The sequence below is a fragment of the Ipomoea triloba genome, chromosome 7 (genome assembly GCF_003576645.1).
Source record: "Ipomoea triloba cultivar NCNSP0323 chromosome 7, ASM357664v1".
Classification (NCBI taxonomy): domain Eukaryota; kingdom Viridiplantae; phylum Streptophyta; class Magnoliopsida; order Solanales; family Convolvulaceae; genus Ipomoea; species Ipomoea triloba.
Window position 1 is genome coordinate 24,750,905 of NC_044922.1, and position 22,823 is coordinate 24,773,727.

The 22,823-nt window shown below is 37.3% G+C and overlaps 3 protein-coding genes across 3 annotated transcripts; 2 read left to right on the plus strand and 1 right to left on the minus strand.

The window, feature by feature from the left end:
* Nucleotides 1-1,561: 1,561 nt before the first annotated feature.
* LOC116025226 (serine/threonine-protein phosphatase BSL1) lies at nucleotides 1,562-9,913 on the plus strand. The gene is made up of 21 exons (XM_031266378.1): nucleotides 1,562-2,082; nucleotides 2,169-2,229; nucleotides 2,371-2,449; nucleotides 2,544-2,623; nucleotides 2,705-2,799; nucleotides 3,356-3,455; nucleotides 4,114-4,183; nucleotides 4,664-4,765; nucleotides 4,939-5,020; nucleotides 5,130-5,300; nucleotides 5,631-5,793; nucleotides 5,879-6,077; nucleotides 6,154-6,321; nucleotides 6,436-6,674; nucleotides 7,433-7,517; nucleotides 7,614-7,712; nucleotides 7,798-7,997; nucleotides 8,069-8,144; nucleotides 8,902-9,037; nucleotides 9,122-9,261; nucleotides 9,338-9,913. Exons 1-21 carry the CDS (start codon nucleotides 1,884-1,886, stop codon nucleotides 9,419-9,421), a joined length of 2,628 nt encoding a protein of 875 aa, XP_031122238.1. The 5' UTR covers nucleotides 1,562-1,883; the 3' UTR covers nucleotides 9,422-9,913.
* A 1,050-nt stretch (nucleotides 9,914-10,963) lies between these two features.
* Nucleotides 10,964-19,399, minus strand: LOC116025295 (sister-chromatid cohesion protein 3). Its single transcript, XM_031266482.1, has 21 exons — nucleotides 19,106-19,399; nucleotides 18,835-19,006; nucleotides 18,163-18,275; nucleotides 17,968-18,060; nucleotides 17,553-17,716; nucleotides 17,228-17,464; nucleotides 16,993-17,137; nucleotides 16,714-16,892; nucleotides 16,447-16,574; nucleotides 16,246-16,373; nucleotides 15,920-16,093; nucleotides 15,173-15,334; nucleotides 14,888-15,088; nucleotides 14,671-14,808; nucleotides 14,369-14,572; nucleotides 14,150-14,294; nucleotides 13,772-13,878; nucleotides 13,423-13,560; nucleotides 13,080-13,342; nucleotides 12,476-12,600; nucleotides 10,964-11,556 (listed from the first exon to the last, which is right to left on the minus strand). Exons 1-21 carry the CDS (start codon nucleotides 19,151-19,153, stop codon nucleotides 11,306-11,308), a joined length of 3,315 nt encoding a protein of 1,104 aa, XP_031122342.1. The 5' UTR covers nucleotides 19,154-19,399; the 3' UTR covers nucleotides 10,964-11,305.
* Nucleotides 19,400-20,695: 1,296 nt separating this feature from the next.
* LOC116024380 lies at nucleotides 20,696-21,346 on the plus strand. Its single transcript, XM_031265275.1, has one exon. It carries the CDS (start codon nucleotides 20,696-20,698, stop codon nucleotides 21,344-21,346), a length of 651 nt encoding a protein of 216 aa, XP_031121135.1.
* Nucleotides 21,347-22,823: the final 1,477 nt, after the last annotated feature.

A 22,823-nucleotide genomic window follows, 5' to 3' on the forward strand; every position in this document is an offset into this window, starting at 1 on the left:
ATTAGCTGTAAACTGATAGTTGTTTGGTATAATTTCTTTTCTCAAAAAGTTAATTGAAAAGGCTGCTTTGAGTAGCCTTTTGAATTTTAGTATTTTAGAGTTAGAAAAAACTTATTAACCAAACATTTATATTGATTTCTTAACCAAATCAAACAGCTAATAGTGGTCAAATAAGCCAAAATTGACCGATACCAAACATGACTTATATCTCATTTTGCATGTTTTGTTACTATTTATTAGTCAAATAAAATTTTATTTCTTAACATATTTTATTCAACTAGTATTACATTTTTTTTTCATAAATAATTGTTCAACCCTAAATATTACTCCGTACATCTTTATTTAAAAGTATTACTCCATACATATTTCTTCAAAAATATTACACTTCCTTTTATATATAATAAAAAAAATTTATTTCAAATTAGTATTACATTTCATTTTGACCGGACTCATCTCACGGATTAAAATAAATGAAGCAGTCGTACAAGAAACTTACCACAGAAAAATTATTAGTGATGGTTTTGTGACCAAAAGACGACGCCGACGAGCCAACACTACCGAAAAAGATCAAATGCTAATCGGAAAATACCACTCAAAATGCCTCTCGTAAAACTCTCGTGTTTATTAAAAAATGTTCTCCCCTCTCTTAATGATAGAAAATGTATTTTATAGTAGTCTTGCTCGACCATTACATCAAGACTTGCTATAAATGCATTAAATAAGCTAATTATAGGCAATAAATACACCTATTACTTCCTTAATCGTGTCATATCCGTTGCTTTGACTGCTTGCCTCACGAATGGCTATTGTGCCTTCATCAAGAGCACATCTCCTTTCTACCCGACCAACTTTGAGGGTCACTCGGTATAACGTCCTCTTATTCAATCGATTCGTGGGGCCACTTGGCATAATTTCAACACACTACTGAGTTCGACCGCCTGTTTCACACGATCTCTTATCATCAGTTGGGAACTCACTTGGCTGAACGATCCGAGTGATCGGACCTCTCACTCAGCCAGTCGGCACAAACGGCTTATGTGCGCAGACCGTTGGGTTAAGCCTACCAATTGGCACGAAGAATTCCTGTGACCCTCTGTCTGGAGTCTGGACTCAAATCACTCATTCGGAAGAACCTATGCTCAACATACCGTCGAATTATGCCCACCAGTCGATAAAGTTTGGACGTCGCTCCTTACCGACTGATGGATTAACCCTGTCGACCATACCAATCCCGTTACTTCTGACCGCCTACCTCAATAGCTCACTCAGTCTCAATTTATATCCCATCAATTAGTTTCTTAAAATAGACTATTTATTTTTTGTTAGAAACTTGATTATTGATTAGATTCTTTTAATTTAGTGTGTAGTGTATCAATTTATAAATAGTTGTATATATATATATATATGTAAAGTGTAATCTAGTAGAGTAGAACTTAGTATGAAAACCGGGCTGATTGTTTTCCGGTTTTGTCAATAGTTGACTCACTTTCGTCCATACTCGATCGTATCCCCCTGCCCTGCCTGCCTGCCGTGTTTCGCTCTCGCATCTCAAGCAATCAGAAAAAAAAGGGGAATTTAAATTAACGATTTTTGAAAAAAAAAAAAGAAAAAGAAAAAGAAAAACCCCAAAATCGGTCTTTCTGCATTCGCTTTCCAAAACCCCCTCCCCACTACTCATCCATCGACTTGAAAAAGTAAGAATCACAGTTCTGTTTCGCTCTTTCTCTCTCTCTCTCTCAGATCGTTGAAAGTTGAAAACTCCACCGGATTCCGGCGGTTTCTCTTGCCGGCGTTGGTGATGTGGTAATTCAAGTGTGTTCCTCTTTGATCTGCATACCAATCAATCCTCTGGTTGTTTGATTGGTAGAGTAGAGCTGGATGGGATGGCTTCCAAGCCGTGGCTTTATCCAGCTCCAACTTATCGTAGCTTAGAGACATTTTGGGACACCGATGAAGACGCTCCCGGTCCCCGCTGCGGCCACACCCTCACCGCCGTCGCCGCCACCAAAACGCACGGCCCCCGCCTCATCCTCTTTGGCGGCGCCACCGCTATTGAAGGCGGCAATGGTGGCCCCGGCATCCGTAATTCTCTCTTCCTCCACCTTTTTGACTCGCTCTCCCAAATTTGACTGCACACTTGCTGACTTTGAATATCTATTTGGTTTTAGGTCTTGCCGGCGTAACCAATGCTATTCATTCTTATGATGTTCTCACCAGAAAATGGACCAGGTATTTCTTTGTTTCTTTGTTTGTTTGTTTGTTTGTTTTTTTTTTTTTTAAATAATTTTTTTACTATTGGTTCAAAAACTTCAACGTTTTGGTAAACTCATATGATTCTTGAATTTGCATTCTGGTTTGGCAATCATGAAGACTACAACCAGCTGGAGAGCCACCTTCGCCGAGGGCCGCACATGCAGCTGCAGCTGTTGGAACTATGGTTGTATTTCAGGTGATCAGAAGCTGAAATTCTCATTGTTTAAAAAAAAAAAAATTAATTATTAGATTTTGAAAGTTTATTTGATGTATTGTGCAATTGATGCTAGGGCGGCATAGGACCTGCTGGCCATTCAACTGACGACCTATATGTTCTTGACTTGACCAATGACAAATTGAAATGGCACCGGTGAGCTTCTAGAAATATACTAATTGCTCCCCCCTCCATGTTGATTCTTTAACTTTGACTTGGTTACTTGTTGTGATTTAGAGTTGTAGTTCAAGGCCAGGGTCCTGGCCCAAGATACGGCCATGTTATGGACTTGGTTGCGCAAAGATATCTTGTTACCTTTAGTGGCAATGATGGTGAGCGCAATACTCCTCAATAAACTCTTCAGTGGTCATTCCATCTTTATTATCAAATTATGTTATCAGCATGCTTTGAAATAAAATTATTACCAGGGTACCACTTAGAGTGATACTTATTGTTTGCTAAATTGAGTACTTTCTTGATGATTATTGGAAACCTGTAATGTTTTTCTTTGTAATATTGTTTATAATATATAGTGGCATGAATTTGTGATTTTGTGGATTTTTCTTTTGCTGTGTTTGGAGAGAGAGAGAGAGAGAGAGGGGCGTTGGGGGTATTAAGTATTCCACCAAAGCAATGTGTTTCCAGATTATTTCATAATATCTGAAGAACATATTTCATTTGCATTCTTGATCCTGAGGACATCAGTTGTATGTTTTCGATGATGATAGGAGTTTGGATGACATTTTGAATTGAATCATATTTATTAAAAAGTATAAAATACTTATTTTATCATTTGTCATTCTTAATCCTTATCAGTAACATGAGTAATTTCTATGCAATTTTACTTCTAGGTTTTATGTCTCAAATCTTTGTTTTTATACTGTTCAGGGAAGAGAGTTCTGTCGGATGCCTGGGCTTTGGATACTGCTCAGAAACCATATGTCTGGCAAAGGCTGAATCCAGAAGGTGATAGACCCTCTGGTAGAATGTGAGTTTACATTATCTACTCTCAATTCAAATCCAAATCAGAATGGAAGTTAGTGGTTTTTTTTTTAATGGATATATGGTAAAACTAAATTATTTGAATGTGCATTTTACACCTTTTGGTTCTATAACTGATTTCCAAGATAAATGTAGAATATTGTGATATCATGTTGGATGCTTGCTGTCTTCAACTGAGTCAGGTTCTATAATCATCCTTAAACCAGGCTATTTTCTCAATTGTGCTAATTGCAGAATGTTGTTTAGTTCCAGAATTTGTTCTCCAGACATGTAGATTCCAAGTTGCTGATACATGCTTGTTTCAGTAAAAACATATTGCTGCTGAAAATGCACCTATATTCATTCAGCCCATTTGTTTATCCAGCATATGCTTATCTTTCTTTTAGATAATTGATTACAGCTGATATATACAAACTTGTTGCTGCTGAAAGTGTACCTATAGTCATTCAGTCCATTTGTTTATCCAGCATATGTTTATCTTTGTTTTATATGGAGTATAATTGATTATAGCTGATATTTGACTTTTCCATCCTATGAATTGTTGACACATTTACTTTCCACCATTTTTTTTTGAATTCGTCATCTTTCAGGTGCTATATTTTAAATTGTAAATGTTCAAACATAAGTTTATGCTGCTTTTGTAGGTATGCAACTGCAAGTGCGCGCTCAGATGGGATGTTTTTGCTCTGTGGTGGGAGAGATGCTTCAGGCACGGTATGTCTAAATGTCCTTATGCCTTGTGGTATAGAATATGATTGTAATTATGTCTAAATGTCCTTATGCCTTATGGTATAGAATATGATTGTAATTGTGTATTTATGTTTTCTATTTTGCTTGCTTTTGGTTTCCCAAGTTTCTTGATAGTTGATGCATTAAGGTCTTTGTCTGTTGTGAACACCTCTATTTACATGGTATTTCAAAGTGGTTGTATATTTAATTTATTATCCAATGGGGTAATTAGGAAACTGTGAGAATATATAATTAATGACATTTTTTGGAACAATGTGGATCTACATATCTAATTCCATTGGCTACGAATTGCTATCAAGCCAACCTCTATATCCTATACAAGTCACTGATTTCCTACCCCGGTCCAAAAACAACATAGCTTTTAGCATGTTGTTGTTTTATTTATTTATTTATTTTGTTGGCATGGTGAGGACTTGGATGTTATAATTTCCTTTGCTCCTACAGCCCCTGGCAGATGCTTATGGACTACTCATGCATAGAAATGGCCAATGGGAATGGACTCTTGCTCCGGGGGTTGCAGCTTCAGCAAGGTACCAACATGCTTCGGTAAGTGATAAGCACTCAGTCATTCACAATCCATTTCTTTTCCAAAAATTCTTTTGTGCCACCATTAATTTCTCCTTTATGTTTGCTTTAGTAGTCTTTAATATTTTTTGGGCTGGAATGTAGCCCTGCATAGGAATGATGTTCCTTTTCCATAATCTTATACTGGTTGTCAGGTCTTTGTTGGTGCACGATTACATGTTACAGGAGGTGTACTTAGGGGTGGTCGTGCTGTGGAAGGTGAAGCAGCTATAGCAGGTAAATTTCAGGACACTTTGTATAGTTTGTTTATGTGATTTTTCATTGAAATTCATTTAAATAGAATGTCCTCCTCTCAAGTCTTAAAGTATTGTCTCCTGTTAAATAGTATTGGATACAGCTGCTGGAGTTTGGTTAGATAGGAATGGGCTGGTAACTTCTTCACGTAATAACAAAGGGCAAACAGAGCATGATCCTTCATTAGAGCTTATACGACGCTGTCGCCATGCAGTTGCATCTGTTGGTGTTCGGATATACTCTTTTGGTGGTCTTAGAGGAGGTAATAAATGCGAATAATAATTGCAGAATATGGAATGCCCCAATTCTTTTTTGTCATATGTTAAAAGAATACATTGCATAGACTGTGTTCGCTCAAAACAGATTACTCAATGGCTTCAATTTGATGCGAAGTGCAGATTTTCTTACTGCTGGAAGATTTTTTGATTTATCTGACTCAAATTGTAAAATAACCATCATCTGCAAATAGATCTCTTTTTGGTTTAATTTGCTGCTAGCAGTAGCAATTGATAAGATGCTTCGGTTTATGCTTTGTTATCAGCTATCCATGATCAACAGCATTTATAGTCAGCTTCTCATATTTCCCGTGCAGATATTCTATTAGATGATTTACTGGTTGCAGAAAATTCTCCATTGCAATCTGACTTAAACTCCCCAGTTTTATCATCTGAGCGAACCCCAATAATGGGGACTGCTAGATCAGTCAATTCTGATGCAACTCCAGACGGAAATGTCATCTCATCTGGTGGTTTAAGGTAGTCTAAATAGTGCTTTGATAGTTGTTTGGTGGAATTTGTAGTGATGAATTCTTTTTAACTCTTCAAAGTGTTTCACTTGCAGCATGGACAGGAATTCTATGGAGAAACTGGCTGAGGCTTCTGCTGCTGAAGCTGAGGCTGCTAATGCTGTCTGGCAAGCAGCACAGGCTGCATCTAACAATCCTGAAGAAACATCTGTATCTGATGATAATTCCCAAGCTGCAGAAACCACTTCAGACGGTAGTGATGGTGAAGTGGATGTCCGCCTTCACCCCAGAGCTGTATGTATCTTGCTAAACTGCATAGAGTTAATTCTTTTCTGCAAATAATAAAATTTTAGCTCTTGTACTGGCATAGGTTGTAGTTGCAAAAGAAGCTGTTGGTAACCTAGGAGGAATGGTAAGGCAATTGTCCTTGGATCAATTTGAAAATGAGAGCCGGCGAATGGTTCCATCTCAAAACGATCTGTCAAATCCAACCAAAAAATTTACTAGGCAGAAATCTCCCCAGGGGTTGCATAAGAAGGCAAGGACTTGTATCTTTTCTGTTTTCTAGGCTAATGAGTGAGCAATGATTGTTTTCTTAAGATAATTTGTTTTCCTTTTTCTTTTCTTTTCTTTTTTTAATTTTTAATCGCAGATCATATCAACTCTGCTTAGGCCTCGGAATTGGAAAGCTCCTGTCAACAGAAAGTTCTTTCTGGATTCTTATGAAGTGGGTGAACTTTGTTATGCTGCTGAGCAGATCTTCATGCATGAGCCCACTGTTCTACAACTGAAAGCTCCAGTCAAAGTGTTTGGTGATCTCCATGGACAGTTTGGTGATCTAATGCGACTGTTTGATGAATATGGATTTCCTTCCACTGCCGGAGACATAACGTAATACTATTATTAAAGTTCAGAGGAATACATTCATAATCTGCACTTAACCAACTTTAATGGTTTTGTAGTTTTAACATACTCACCTGTGTAGGGAATGAAGTCTGATTCTCCAAAGTTAGTTAACCAAGCTCTTAATCAAAGACAAAACTTGAATTATTCTGATTGATTGGTGATGAGTATCAGGTGTCTTCAAAATAGCTTTCATGTATGTAGGTATATAGTAGAGAAACCCTGCATGAAGAACTACTAATTGAGTGTATAAGATTTATTGCAGTATTGAATGGTAGGTAAAATGTTGGTTCACTATGAATAATGGCTAAGTTTTTGAAGGATTGATATCAGGGACCAAAAGTCATAGCAGAATGTGGAAGCTTTTTTAATTTCTCCAATTCTGTGTTGGAAACATTGGTTATTTTACCCTTGCCATGTATTTTAATTCTTCTTGTAAAGAAATAAGATGAACCAACTAGAATTATGGGTTTTCTTTTAAGTTAGTCCTCCATCTGACACTCTACTCAATATCTATACGCAAAATTTGTTCCTGATTGTAAAATTGCTGTGGTAAGGATCATTTCCACTAAAAATACCTCTAATAGTGCCTGCATAAGAAGGGGCTTTCTTGTAGGAACCCAAGCTCCGTAAGATGAAATGTTTTTCATTACACTTTTTGAATGTCATGAAATGTTCCCAATCATATTTTCTTTAGTCTGTATTCCCTCCCTTGTAGTTTGATGGATATTGTCTTTGTTTTTCAGTTATATTGACTATTTATTTCTCGGCGATTACGTTGATCGAGGACAGCACAGCTTGGAGACCATCACTTTGCTTCTAGCTCTAAAAGTAAGCTTTAGACAGTCCAAAAGTCCTCGTGTATGAGGCAATCATGAACTTCAGATATAAAATGCTCATTTAACATAAAATGCTCTTGAACTTCAGATTGAATATCCTGAGAATGTTCATTTAATACGAGGCAATCATGAGGCTGCAGACATCAATGCACTTTTTGGTTTTCGAATTGAATGCATTGAAAGAATGGTATGTGTAAATGTTCATACTTATTATTTGCTCCATATTTATTTATTTCTTATATTCTAAAGACAAACATGAAACATGTGGTTAGGGAGAGAATGATGGAATCTGGGCTTGGACGCGTTTCAATCAACTGTTTAACTATCTTCCACTTGCTGCACTTATTGAAAAGAAAATCATCTGTATGCATGGTGGTATAGGGAGGTCAATAAATTCAGTTGAACAAATTGAAAAAATAGAAAGACCAATAACAATGGATGCTGGCTCCATAGTGCTTATGGATTTACTATGGTAAGGTTTGGTTCATACATTTCAATCGAGGTTTTCATCTCCAAAGCTTTTACATATGCATCTTATTACAGGTCTGATCCCACGGAAAATGATAGTGTGGAAGGATTGAGACCAAATGCAAGAGGGCCCGGTCTTGTGACCTTTGGGGTATGAGTTGATTTTCTGTTATCTCTTATTTTTCTCAGTCCTAACAGATATAAACAAGGCAGTTGCAACTAAGCTAGCAAACAGTTTGTGAAAACCATTAAATTTGAATTCCTTTGAATTTCTCATTTTAGGGTTTTCGTTGTGTAAGAGTGGATTACATTGAATAGTATGATATGATAATAGTGAGAGAGAGAGAGAGAGAAGTTGGTGGAAGAAACTTCCTTTTGATTTTATTCAATTTCCAACTTACCAAGACAATCTAGTACTCTCCCTATATATAAGAGTTAAAAGCTTAAGACATAAGGAAACAATATTCTAAAATATGCTTAAAGTAAAAAGGCAACTAACCTGGAGGGTGTGGTTGAGTGGAAGGGACTCATTCACCTTTAACCAAACGTCAAGGTTTCGATCTTTGGCTTTGGGTATGGAGCAGCCAGGCAGCTGTCCCACCCAATAGAGGTGCCGTGCCTACAATCCAGCGAAGGGATTAGTCACTGTGTCCGACCCGACGGTGGAAACCCTGGGCTACACCCCAAAAAAAAAAAAGTAAAAAGGCAACTACAAATAAACTAGGAAATAAGATAACTAAATTGATTCCCAATCAATTTTAGCATATTGGCAGCAGAATCTGTATTGTATCATAGTAACTGTAGATTAGTTGGACATTGATCGACATCCGGTGCTTGTGAATAAGATTTTACTACAACTTGGATATTCCCATAACATTTTTTATATATTTAAATTTTGCATCTTTCAGCCTGATCGTGTTACAGATTTCTGTAAGAGGAATAAATTGCAATTAATAATAAGAGCACATGAGTGTGTTATGGATGGATTTGAACGTTTTGCCCAGGGGCAGTTGATCACACTATTTTCTGCTACTAACTATTGTGGTATGTTCTTAGAATCCTACACCTCTTTTCTTTTTTTTTTGGCAACAGAATATGTAGTCTAAACATGCAAATGAATGCATTCAGGAACTGCCAATAATGCTGGTGCAATACTGGTAGTTGGGAGAGGACTTGTTATAGTTCCTAAATTGATTCATCCATTGCCACCGCCTCTTCTATCCCCAGATACATCTCCAGAACGGGTCACTGAAGACACATGGATGCAGGTAAGCCTGTGTAGCTTTCTGCAATTTTTGCAAACTGCTTTAGCTGTAAATTAATGTTGGATCCTCATTTCTTCAGGAACTAAACATTCAAAGACCACCTACCCCTACTCGTGGTCGCCCTCAGCCTGACCTAGACCGGAACTCACTTGCTTATATATGAGCAGGCATTTCATTGAATATAAGTTCTCCAATATTCTCCCATTCAGGAATTGACAAACTCCTTTCTGAATGGCGCATCCTTACAGTTTCAAGGGAAGTAGTGAAATTGACCATATAATGCCATACAAGTAAAAGAACTATTTTATGTTTCTCAAATACAGTTGAGCGGCCATGCATGGGTTCTGCGTTGTGAACATAGATAGTGAGATGCAGAAGATGGCAGCTAAGGTTGTGTCGTGCCGATATTCTGAAGCGTATGACTGGTTGAGTTGTGTATTTCTATTGTAAAAAGCAATAGGTTTTACTTGTGGAACTGATTGATTTGTATTGCGAAGTATATGTTGTTTTAATATTAATATATATGCACAGATGAATAGCCAATGCCATTGATTCAGAGTCTTAGTTTTGGAAAATGTAATGTAATCTTATATTGAGTTGCTTCCCTAGCTAACGCGATTGATTCAATTTTCAACAATCTGTTATTGCTTTTTTACAAAGTGCTTCTTGGTTTGACTACTATTTTATATAATCTTTGCTGTTCTGTTACAAAGTGATTCTTGGTTTGACTACTATTTTATATAATCTCACTTATACAGCGCCCAAAGTTATGGGTTAAAACAGTAAAATAAAGTTGATTGAGTTTATGGGTTAAAAGCAGGCAAAAGTACATGTATGCTTAGTGTCACGCTATGGATTTTCTTTGCACCTTTGGATCTCGTCCCCAACCTTGTGCTCGACCCGTTGTTATGGTCACGTTTTTTTTTTTTTTTTGCCACTTCCACTCACAAAAGATGCTAATGCTAATTAAATGGTGGAATGACTAAGTATGTGAATAAGACAATTTCACAAGAAAACTTAAGAAATGTTAAGAACTCTTAACTTTGCTCTAGTTCCTCACCTCAACTTGATGGAGATTGATTTGATTTTACGGGTAGAATTTTATCTCTAGAATTCTCCATACAATTTTATGAATTTTATAATATTTTAAAAGATTCTATGAATCTCTACATCTCTATAGCTATGTACATAATTTTAGAAAATTCTACAAACTTGAAAAAACAATGTACGACTACAAAAAATATTTAGGACAATGTAGCTAACTTTCCAAATGTATAACAAGGTAGCTGGGGGACAGTATTAGTGTGCATTTATTTAAACATTATACAAAATATTATTTTAAAGAAAACTTACACTTTCAATTCTTAAGGGTTTGATGCCAAGGACCTTGTGGTCCAGTGGCATCAAACCTTTCCCTTTATACGGGAAGTGGTGGGTTCGAGTCTCAGTAGAGACAATACTGACTTTTGTGCTTCAATAGGTTGAGAAAGTAATTATGAACAGATACTACATTGTAATAGAGTTAATAGTATTAAAAAAAAGAAGTTATAAGACGTGTAAGTTTAATTTGTAATTATTTTAAAGATAGTATTTGCAACTCATAATAATTAAAGATTAATGATATATAAAAATACCACATAGGAAAAAAGGGAAGAAAAAAGAAAATAACAAAGGTAAGGTAATTCCTTACTTTGATAGAAGCGTAGAAAAGGGAAAAAAAGTCATTATTTTGTTCTTTCATGCTGATTTCCAAGTCACTAAGATATCTAAACACACAGTAAAACACAAAAACCTGCAATACGTAGGGTTAGAAACAAGCTCTACATAATTACAGTAGTTACAAAATGCATCCAAATCCCATCTTTGATAAGCAGACACAACATACATAATTACAAGGCACAGATAGTTCTTTCATCCATCGACCAAAGCAAAAACCGATTGCATCTATTAAAGACAGCTATATATATATCCTGCAAAGTGTATAGTGCACATTCATCTCTATCCTCCACGGAAGCAGTCTAGTCTAGTCTAGTGCTGACCAGAATGCCTAACCTGTTGTACTGGTGTGGCCTTTCTTCTCCCTGGACACACTCAAAGACTTCAGCTTAGATGCGGATCTGAAGGAATGTATTAGAGGAGCTTCCTCTTCCTCTTCCTCTTCTGCATCTTGCTCAGATCCACTGATTGAATCCTCTTCTTCACTGGAATTAGGCTCGTCAAACAGTTTCTTCCCCTGTATGTTCTGGTTCTTTCGAGGACGACCACGGCGTCTCACAGACACGCCGCCTTCTTTTTCATCTATAATCAAAACCAAAATAGCACTCACATGTATGACCCATCTAAATCATTGGACAACTAACACAGTTTGAGAAAATATATACGAAATGAAGAACTAGAAGAAATTCATTATGCTCTTTTTGTAGCCAAGATTATAAGTCAAGATGGTGAGATAGGACATAGATCAAGCATCAATCAAGATAGTTACATTTTGTTTCAATTTGAAACTGAATTTATGACATAGGTTTCTATTAGATCTTATTGTCATTTCCAACCAATTTATTGCCAAATAGATAAAGGGCAATTTTGATGTTTGATAAATATATTCATTTTTCTTTCCATTTCTTTTCAACTTCCTATTGGTTCTATTTTTTACTCCCCTCACCTATTTTCCTACAAATTTATTAAATATGAACTTTATTAATTCTGTAAGTTATTAAATTTCATAAACATTAATTTGTAGGAGAATAGTTGAGGACAGAAAAATAAAATAGAACAAGAATACAATTTCTATTTCTCAATAAATTAGTTGGAGATGCATTGGGAACCAAGGCCATACATTTAGGACCAAGTTAAAATTATTAGTACATTTAAGACAAAATTGGAACTTAGCTTTCATTAAATGTAGATAATAAAGTCATCTCAGTCTGCCATTCCATTCTGCACTTCCTATCAATCATAATTGCTTTACTTAATGAGGCATTCTGTTGACTAAGAAATTCCTATAATATGTACACAAATCAGTCTTTTTATGTTAAGAATGAAGTAGAATCGCCTCTTGAAGTGCAAGCATTAGAAAATTTTTCACAATGTCAATAACTACTGGATGTGACAGGAGAGAAAACATCCAAACAATTGATTATTAAAGGCATGAGGAAGAGACTATAAATTGCCTAAACTCCTAAAGCATCACAACAAATATCTGTAAGCGTAAATGTACCTTGGAAACCTTCATTTTTCACGTACTTCTCTCGAATGGTCTCCACAAATGTTAAATAGGGGCGCCATCCACTGGGATCTTCATCTGTATTCACATTTGTGGTTCTTCTTTCAACATCCTTCAAGCTGCCCATGAAAATATTTAGTTCATGTCTTTCGGTATTTGTACATGGGAGGTTAGGAAGTAGAAATCTTGATTCACCAATTAAGAGTTGGAAGCATGTATGATGCAAAATGCTTAAGAACAAGAAAAATCAACTCTATCTTATATAATATTTCTCTCTGGTAGTTAGATCCCTTAAAGAAACCAACACCACCAACCTCCCATGCAAAAAATAAAATAAAATAAAATTTAAAATTTTTTTTTTTTTTTTTAAAAATCCACATGCCCCAACTTCCCTATTCAAATTAACAAAAGAAAAAGAAAAAGAAAATGTGGAACCCAACAAAATCGGATTCTGCTAAGCTTCCTTACCCAAAAAAAGAGAGAGAAATTAGGGCAAAAATAATAATAATCTAGCTTAATTGCTCAACCTATCAACAATTAACAGCATGCACTTCCTATGCAAATTAAGTTTACAGGACACATTCAAAAGAACCCTTACATGTCAAGAATGTCAGTCAATGGAAGCTTGGATATAAAATGTAGCACTGCAGCATCCAAGAAAGACAAGTGTTTTGGAACATCTGAGAAGGCATACTCAATGCCTCCTTTGACAATATTCAAAACATCCAATCTATACTTGTTCCGCGCAGCACCTGCAAACATTCCAGAAAGCCGAGCAGCAAGATCTTTACATTCTTGAAATGTAGTGCTTGATGCTACTTCATCACTGGATGAAACAGCTACCAAATGCCGCTTGTAGGCCTGATAAAGAAAGGAATGAGATGAGGACAGCCAGTAATGAAATTTAAATGATTGTGCTTCTCTAGCCTGAAGCAACAAACCTTTTTCAGCGCCTCAAGTAATATACTTGAAATTTTGTCATCTTTCTTCCTTAATACTGTGATGAGATGCTTGATGACCTCGGAAACACTTGAACCATGACTTACAAAATGAGATATTATCTCTGCACCAAGATATTCCTATATCCCCAATGAAACATATTTGCAGGTGATTAAAGAAAAATAACACAGTAAAGTTTCAATTCAGATAATACAGGACTAGAATCAAAGAGTACTCCTCCTTGGCAACCAATCCTTAATATAACACAGCAATTTTAATTCTGCCCAGCTTCAGTACTTAACATATTCAGTTGACCAAGAGTCTAAGCTATAAAATATTATTTTAACTTACCTTAGGAACTGCATCAACAGCAACCAACTTGCTAGCAGCGATGATGACTGCATCTCTATTTGTTTCTTCAACATACTCTCTATTGGTGTCGTCATCTTCAGTCTCGTCTGGTATTTTAAAAGATAAATTTAGGTTTCAAAATCAGACCTCTACATGAAGGCACATAAAGTAAATTTATTTTTCACATTTGACTACAACTCGGTCTTTAGACTTAGCAACAATAACTTCCAACCCTTGCATAATACTTGAAGTTTAAAAATGACATTCATCCAGAAGTTGCTTTTGCCTCAATTGCTCCAATTCTAAAATGTGGTCAAACCAGAGGATGAGCGTATACTATCTATTGCACAATACTAGCAATGTTGGAGCTAGACCGACCTGACATATGTAGTTGCTTTTCACAAACATGCCAAAATTTTTGGAGAATGGAATTATCTGGCAAATATCCCAGAGTTTCCAGCTCTGTTGAAGCAAAGTTAGCCTTCTTGAACAGACACCACTGTTCAGCAACTATAGTGCAAACCTTAAAAGAAAATAAACAGTCAAAAATCAGCCCAGAATTGAAAGATAACTTTTGCTAATCAGAAATATGCTTACCCTGCATGCAAGCACATTCCCACATTTAGCTTCACCAGAATTTTCAAAACAAGTTTGCAAGAAGTCTTCAAGTTGTTCAAACAAGGTACTGCGCTTGGACTTTAGGGAAGATACCACAGTCTCTGATACTGTCTTACAATTTATGATAGAATGCAGGCACCAACAAAGATGCAGATGCATGTTGAGAAGCAGAAAGCAAATAACCTGTATAAAGTATGCACAAGTAAGTCACAGGGCAATGTCAGGTAAAATATTCCTCCATAGTTCATACACAGTTATCGTGCAAGTTTCATTTTACCCACCTCATCATCGATGTTTCTGAAAGTTTTAAGAATATGGACAAATTCTTCATACAAGCTTTCGATTGAAATTTCCCGTGATAATTGAAGTTCATACAATCTCTTTAAATTTACAAGAAGTAAATATTCATCATCCCCATCCTGCAAAACCAAGAATTACAATATATAACAAAGTGTTCTAAAGGAAGAGAGTAGAAGAACCATTAAAAAGAGCACACACCGTTACTTCTTTGACTGCAGATTTAAGTTTAACAAGAAGCTCATCTTCAATCTTCTTTAACTCGTTAAGAGCAAAATCATGTAACTCTCCTCGACTCTCAGCAGCACAGTAGTTGATGGCTCTCACACAGGATCTCAGGACATCCTTTTCGCCATACTTAAAGAATGCCTCTTTCATAAGTTTAAGAACAGAAGTGAAATTCTGAAAGAGAAACAAAGCTGCTTAAATTGTACTGCCCTAAGTTATGTTCAATAGTTCCCACGAAAAGAGTTTCAGTGAACCAACCTGATTTTGACTCTTAAGAGAATAAAGCTCTAGGTTCATATGAACAACTATTTCAAGTAAATATGACACTTTTGTTCTGTCAACCATAAATTTGCGTAGTAGCTGAGGATAGTTCTTCATCATGGCATTTGTAATGGTCTGCTTATTTGATTCAAATGTTTCCTGGTGATTTCAAAATAAAGGAATCTTAGATAACAATGAAGCTAAAGCAAAGTAAGGTTTCACACTGATTCAGAATTGCTTTTCTCAACTTCAATAAACAAAAAATCATACCACCAGTATGATCAGCAATAGTCACACTAATATAGACAAGTTTCCTAAAGTGAGACATAAATGTGCCCTAGAATGTATGCTCTGGCAAGTATCAATTCAAGCCAACCCAGACATTTCTAAGTTCAAATTATCAACATCTTGCTTTAGAGAAAAATGTAGCAAAATTATTCCCTAACAAGATTCAAATTCAATACAACCTAGAAAACTTCATAAATGAAGCTGAGGTGAGGAGAGGAAAGAAAACACAGTAAATAAATAGATAAAAACTTCATTGTATGAAACTGATTTCCTTTGCTATTAACAATATAAGACCTCATAACATCAGCAGATCTCAGCATACACCTGACTTTGTTTTTATACTGAAAGGCAACAAAAGTTCAATTTACAAGAAAACTTCAGGCAATTATTGCTAAAAGATGAATAGTAAGTATTCCAAGAAGAGCGAAAGGAAGGATCAATAACAGGCTTCCTCACTTTTTGTGCTTTACTATAATACTGCTTTCTGTTATCAGTAGCAGGAACAATCTTCTCTCCCACTGACTTTTTAATAGATGCAGAAAGAAGCCGAATCAGGTTTGTAGCATCTGCATCACTTAGCTCAATTGATGTGTCTTCCTCAAGAAGCATAGAGATGATGCACTTCCAATCCTACAAAGACATTATTTTCATAGTAACGTGTGAGCACTAAATGATTCATGATCCTGGAAACCCCCTCCTCCCCAAAGGGATGCAGGACAAGCTCTATTTTTATAGAAAGTATGATTTATAAAGGTAAGCTAACAATAGCCTATGCAACGTACTTTCATGGCATCCATGTAATCCCAGATAGCATCAATAACATAGGCAATCAACATTTCATCAGATGAAAATTCTTTTAATATGTGCAGCATTCTACTAAGTAGAATTTTTGAAGATTCTTTAGCATTTCCTGAAGGTATAAAAATCATTAGCATGACTTAATAAAACAAAAGAAACTAGAGCGGTTTCTAATGCAAACAAACCTGTTCGGCTAGACTGGTCAATCAAATGATCATACACTAGAGCTCCAATTGCACGTCTGATTTCTGGTGGGTCATCAATTAGTAAGTCATATAATGAACCTAAATCCTCATCAGGAATAAGTTGGAGCCTGTAAAATGCCAAAAATCCAGTCTATCCGTTACCTTTCAACAGTGCCGTAGAAAAAAAACAAAAAAAAAAAACAAAAAAACAAAAACAAAAACAAAAAAAAACACACAATTTATTTCAGCATTTGATGTTTGAAGTACCTTAGAAGTTGCGTTACAAGTCCTATGCCACATACAGCAACAGAAATGTCAATGTCATCTGCAAGCTCAATCATCCTTTTGTAAAATCTCTCAGTAAAAAGGCCAAGGGATGGAACATTATCATCCACCTTATACAATTCCTGCAATGCAAGGACAGATGCCTTCCTCACACCTTCAGTCTGTGCATATAAGACAATTATGAGTTTGAAGTTCTGGACTTAAAATGTTATAAAATGTTATAAAATAACATCAAATTAGATTTTGAAATTGTCAACTCACTTTATCATTCAATGTCCAACCAAGGTATTTCAAATACAAATCCTGCAAAAACAGTGAAGGGTATTCCTGGATCCAGATACCCAATGACTGTATGCATAGCATTCTGATATCGGATTCAACATCGCGGTACCGGTGCACAAATAACCTACAGAAATAACAAACAGAATAGCTATCAAGCACAAGAAAATTAATTAATGCCAAGAGCTTACATAACATTCTAAGTAGAGACTCCTACCCCTTAAATATTTTGCGCATCATCTCCTCTATTACTGTAATCTTTTCATGAGTCACAGATAACCTCTTGTCTAGTGATTCAACACGAGGCCCATCAGCTGCCTTCTTCTTTTCTGCATTTAGCTGCCTCTGAGTAGTTTCTCGCTGTGCCCCAAGCATTTTAGCAACAGTTATGAAGGATGTGACAAGCTGTAGTCCCATCAAGGAGGCAATCTGTCGATAAACTCTAGGAGGGGTGCTACAATTCACAATGAATGCATTAGCTGAATCACATCACTCAGAATACACACACACACACCAAAAGTTAACCAGTATCAAATACTTACCATGACAATGCTATTATATAGTCTGTGCACCTGTCAAACAAGTCACCATCAAAAAGTGGCCCACTTTGACACTCAGTAACCAAATTATCCCAGAAAAAGATGAGGTTATCTTTGAAATTCTTTAACTCCTTTTTTTTCGAACTATGGTAATCTTCCACTTCACCCTGATCTCAAGGTTAAGTGAAACTGCATAAATTGTTTGCAGACAGGCAGACAGCTCAAACATTTCATAAATATATGTCTTGCAAAAATAATAATAATAATAATAATAATAATAATAATAATAATGAAAATTAAAACTAAAAGTAGATAAGGAAATTCTACATTTATATAACTATAAAAGCTGAATATAAATACTGAAACTGAAAAAAATAACAATAATAATAAGTGTTGAACATGAGCTTGTTGAGGATACTCTCTTAGCCATGTTAACAAGGGCAACAACTACATCATCAACATTAGTCTGATCCAAGGACTCTTCATCAATATGATACTTGGCTCCACATGCCTGCAATAACATAACCATATAACCATAGCCAAACTGTACATGTCACTTAAATGCTATAATAGAAATTACAGAAATTCTGCAGCCATTAAAAAGCATTATTACCTCAAGTATCAACATAACAAGTTCAAGTTTTGCAGCTTCAGGTTCCTTCTCATAATGTCCAACCCAACTCTTAACCACTTGAGGGATTTGTTTCCTATTACCCTTTAGAACCTCTGAATATAAATTTTAAAAATATATATATATCAGCTGTAGTTACAACAAAACAGCAGCATAATGACATTCATATACTTCTTCCCTGTTTTAGAATGGAATGCAGTTATAAGAAAATAATAATAAAAAGAAGGAATATCTACTTTCAGAAGCCAATAGGGTTGGAAATGCAGCAAACGAAGATAGCAAATGCTCTACTTTAAGAATTCTACAAGCTGTTCAACCAGGATCCAAATGTGAACTATAATTTCTTATAAATGTGCCCCAAATTAATCACCATGCAATAATAGTCAGGAATACTCCCAAGGCTCCTCTCCATTTTTTTTTTAATTGAAGGATACCACTGAAGTGTTAGTTACAATGGCAGCCAATCAATTTCACAAAGGCACATGCTATCAAATGCAAAGATGTGAAGTGATACTGTGATAGCTCTAGACCAGCAACTCAATTGTAGCATACGAAAATTGCATAACAGCCATCTCAAACTAACAAGACTCAACAAAGTTGAAATACTATATACAGTCTAATAACCAGAAGGGCAGAGTTGCAATGATATAATACCAATTAAAGTCTGATCGGTAGTCGGAGCAGCGGCTGAAGTGCTTGCAGTAGCTTTGTTTCGCTTAGCACGAGGGCGAGATTCTTCAAAGTCATCAGAAGATTCTTCTCTCTCGTCCTCATTCAAGCTCATCTCGCGCATATCGTTGGCCCTAATCTGAACCCTAGCCCGTTTCTACCATGAACGAACAAAACAAAAAAACATAATTAGGGCAATGCACAACGGAGACACGAGCAAATACAATCATTAGGGCAAGTCGGTATCCTGACTGACCGAACGACGAATCGCCGTCTGTGAAGGCATTGGTTCGTCGTCTTCCATTGAATTCTGAGAAAATTGAGCTTGCACAGAGATTTCTTCTCCACAAATCACAACAGGTAGAGCTTGACCTTACTAAGGCTGGAGTGCGTGCAGTGGTGGTGGAGTCTATGATTGATTGTATGAAATTGCGAAAGCGGCAAAATCTCCCGCCAAGAAATTTACAGAACCGGCGATTTATGGACGGTGCTTCTGCAAAATCTTCGCTACCATCCGCACTATACTGCGCGACAGGCTTACCGTGGTAAACTGCTAATTCATTTTTAAAATCTTAATGGAATAAATTTTATTTTGATACCATAACATTATTTTTTTTGAAAAATAGTACCATTTTGTCCCCTAATTATACATGTGGTATAGATTTTTAGTGCTTGAATTATATGCATCATCATTTTTAACCTTTTAAGTTATGTGTAAACTAGCGTGTTTAGTCTCTGAATGATCAAATCTGTCGCTTTTTAGTAAATAATATATTGGTGGCTAGGGTTGTGCAAAATCCGACCCTATGTGTGTGTGTGTGTGACAGGTTCAAGTGCGGTTAAAGCTTCATGTGCGGTTGTGCAGTGATCAATGCTCTTTTAAACAAATTTTAAACTGATGCATCTTAAGCTTCTAATCTACGCACCTTAAGTTGGATTAACACCATGAACTATATCCAATTATTCATGTCGGACCTGAACTTTCATATCGTATATATCGAGTCACAAAAAAAAAATCACCTAGAACTTTTAGCAGGTTTCCATGTCTTCCTGCTAACATGGCCCAGGTTTCTCACTGATGTGACATTTCTTTTAATCTTATATTGTCAATGTAAGCATTTACATATTAAAAATTTAAAAAAATATATTATATTAAAATAACCAGAATTTTATTCTCTTTATTTTCATAATGTATACTTTTTCAATTTTGCAATTCCAATGTTTCAATTTTTATTTTTTTGGCTAATTTTTTGTTTAGTAATTTTTCAAATTTTCAAATTTATATAAATGCTAATTTTTTTTGTTTAGTATCTTTTTGTTTAGTATCTTTTTTTTTTTGTTTTTTTTAATTTTAATTTTTAATATGTAAATGCTTACATGGACACATAAGGTTAAAAGAAATGCGATCTTCCAATCTTGTTCATGGAGAATTCAAAAATGCTCTCGACTCAACGGAACTCTGAGGACGATGATTTGCTCGAACGTAGCCAGAAGAAACTTAAACATACTGTTGGCGATCCTGGCACATCTGCGATGGAGATCGTGGATGAGTTGCAGGCAGCTGATGATACGGGAAGCCACTCGTTGGGATCTGTGGAGACGTTGGCAGATTCGCCACCAGTGATGCAGGAATTGACAGATAGTGTGGCGATCGAACCAGAGTTGATGGAGGCGGTTCCTGAAACACCCAGTGCGATGGCGGGCATTGAAATGCCTTAGGTGAGCCCGGCATCTCCGATGCCTGTCCAGGGGAATCCCACCCCGCGATCCTATCTAGATACGGTCGTAGGAAATGGGACCGGAACGGCTCCTTTTCTAATCGCAAACCCCGACGATGATAGTACGGATGAGGAAGACGAGGCTGATCATGTTGACGACGATCCGACTTTCGGCGAAGGAGAAAGAGCGAATCAGGGAGCCTTGGCGGCAGACACTCATCATCAAAGTGATGGGGCGTAGGGTGGGTTATGCTTACCTATTGAGATGGCTGATTTCGATGTGGCGACCAAAAGGCAGAATGGAGCTCATTGCTTTGGATAATGACTATTTCTTGGTTAAGTTCGGGACGCGAGAGGATCTGGAGTTTGCTAAATATGAGGGCCCCTGGATTATACTCGACCATTACCTTATAGTGAAGGAGTGGGTGCCCAATTTTGACCCTTTCACGGCGACAACGGAGAAGGTTTTGGTTTGGGTTCGTTTCCCTACTCTCCCAGTTGAGTATTATAACCTTCTGTGCTTGAGGAAGGTTGGGAACAAACTAGGACGCATCATACGTGTGGATCACACCACGAGTTTGGTTTCGAAGGGGAAGTTTGCGAGGGTGTGCGTCGAAGTTGACATCACTAAGCCCCTCATCTCGCGGTTTACTTTGGAAGAGAAGGTCTGGCCTGTTGCGTATGAAGGAATTCATCTGGTTTTTTTTCGTGCGGGTTATATGGCCATCGCCAAGATTCATGCCCCACGTGCCCAAAGCCGAATGCGATGGAGGATGTAGCAATCGATGGGGAAACGAATGGTCAGAACCCACCGACGGGATCAGCGATGGCACCTGGGAATGACCAGACGAAGATCAGTAGAGGAGTGAACGGTGGCCGACCATATGGATCCTGGATGATTGCCACTAGGAGAGAACGAAGACAACAGGGACAACCGGCTACGGCAGCACCGAAGGCGACCCCGACTCAGACAAGGGGAGCTACTATGGGTACTAGATCTCGATTTTCTCTTCTAGAGCCAGACGTACAGCCGGGAGATGGGGCAGATGTGGCGCAAGATCTGGAGAGTGGAGCAGCGGACCGTGCTGCTGAGAATGTGGAGGGTCATCTACAGTCCGAGACAAGAGCGAGTAGCTCGGGAGGACGCTTGAGAAGGGCGAATGTGATAGTGAATGAAAAGCAAATTTTAAATGAAGCACCCAAATCTAACCCAGGGCCAACGATGGCAACGAAACCTACGCAGGGACGACGGGCGACTGGATCTGGTTCCAAAAGGGCAGCGGAAGAGGATGAGCATGTCGTGAACCGTGGAGCCCAAGGGGGAAAGGTTATCAATACCATGACAGTCCATAATGAGGATACTACCTCGGATGGGGTTGCTGCCGTTGCGCAACTTGCTACTGAACACTCTGGGGATCCTCCGGATGGGAGGGATGAGGAGGGCGACATTATAATGGACATGGGGTCACAACAAGAGAATTTGCTGGGTCAAGGGGGTACTGATGCTACCCTTGTTTAGTTTTTGCCTTTTGTGGTTTTCCTTTTGTTTGTTTGTTCTCTGGGTTCCGTTTTGTTTCTTGTTTTCTATGATTAGTATTATCTGGAATTGTCAAGGCGCTGGTGGTAAAGGTTTCCACCGCGTTCTTAAAAACCTTATTCAAACTCACATACCAGATATTCTGGGTCTTGTTGAGCCTAAGGTCTCGGGATCCCAGGCAAATGTCGTTTGCTCAAAGTTGGGGTACTCGGACTGGATTCGGGTAGAGGCAGTGGGTTTCAGCGGTGGGATCTGGGTCTTTTGGAATAGCAATTTGCATGTCACAGTGATCCACACTCACCCCCAATTTGTGCTTTTGCAGGTACACGGGATGAATCAGGTCCCTTGGCACTATGCTATTGTTTATGGAAGCCCCACCCAACACCTTCGTAGAAGGCTATGGAGTGAATTAACCATGGTTAAGCGTGGGATCACAGGGCCTTGCTTGATTGCAGGAGATTTTAATTCCGTGGTCACTGATGCGTACACGGATTGCTTCCCGCAATAAGTGCACACTCAAGGAATCACTCAAGAACCTTTCGTGTCCAAAAGAGGATCTTACCTTGTAGACTCTTGGATTTTGAGATCCCAACTCTACAAATGCCTCACCAAACTAACAAATAATACTCTCAACCCTTAGATTATTAAGCAAGGCTAAGAATTAGAGTATTAGGAATCTAGCACTAGAATTAAGATACAAAAATAAAATTAGCTATATA

What these genes read in the sequence shown, in the direction of transcription:
- LOC116025226 (XM_031266378.1), top strand. Translation starts at nt 1,884, where the DNA reads ATGGCTTCCAAGCCGTGGCTTTATCCAGCTCCAACTTATCGTAGCTTA. An exon ending in TACCTTTAGTGGCAATGATG is followed by an intron (nt 2,800 to 3,355) that starts GTGAGCGCAATA and finishes TATACTGTTCAG; the next exon opens with GGAAGAGAGTTCTGTCGGAT. An exon ending in TCCACTGCCGGAGACATAAC is followed by an intron (nt 6,675 to 7,432) that starts GTAATACTATTA and finishes TTTGTTTTTCAG; the next exon opens with TTATATTGACTATTTATTTC.
- LOC116025295 (XM_031266482.1), bottom strand. Translation starts at nt 19,153, where the DNA reads ATGGAAGACGACGAACCAATGCCTTCACAGACGGCGATTCGTCGTTCG. An exon ending in TATATAATAGCATTGTCATG is followed by an intron (nt 17,465 to 17,552) that starts GTAAGTATTTGA and finishes TGTGAATTGTAG; the next exon opens with CACCCCTCCTAGAGTTTATC. An exon ending in GAAAAATGAAGGTTTCCAAG is followed by an intron (nt 11,557 to 12,475) that starts GTACATTTACGC and finishes TTTTGATTATAG; the next exon opens with ATGAAAAAGAAGGCGGCGTG.
- LOC116024380 (XM_031265275.1), top strand. Translation starts at nt 20,696, where the DNA reads ATGAGGAAGACGAGGCTGATCATGTTGACGACGATCCGACTTTCGGCG.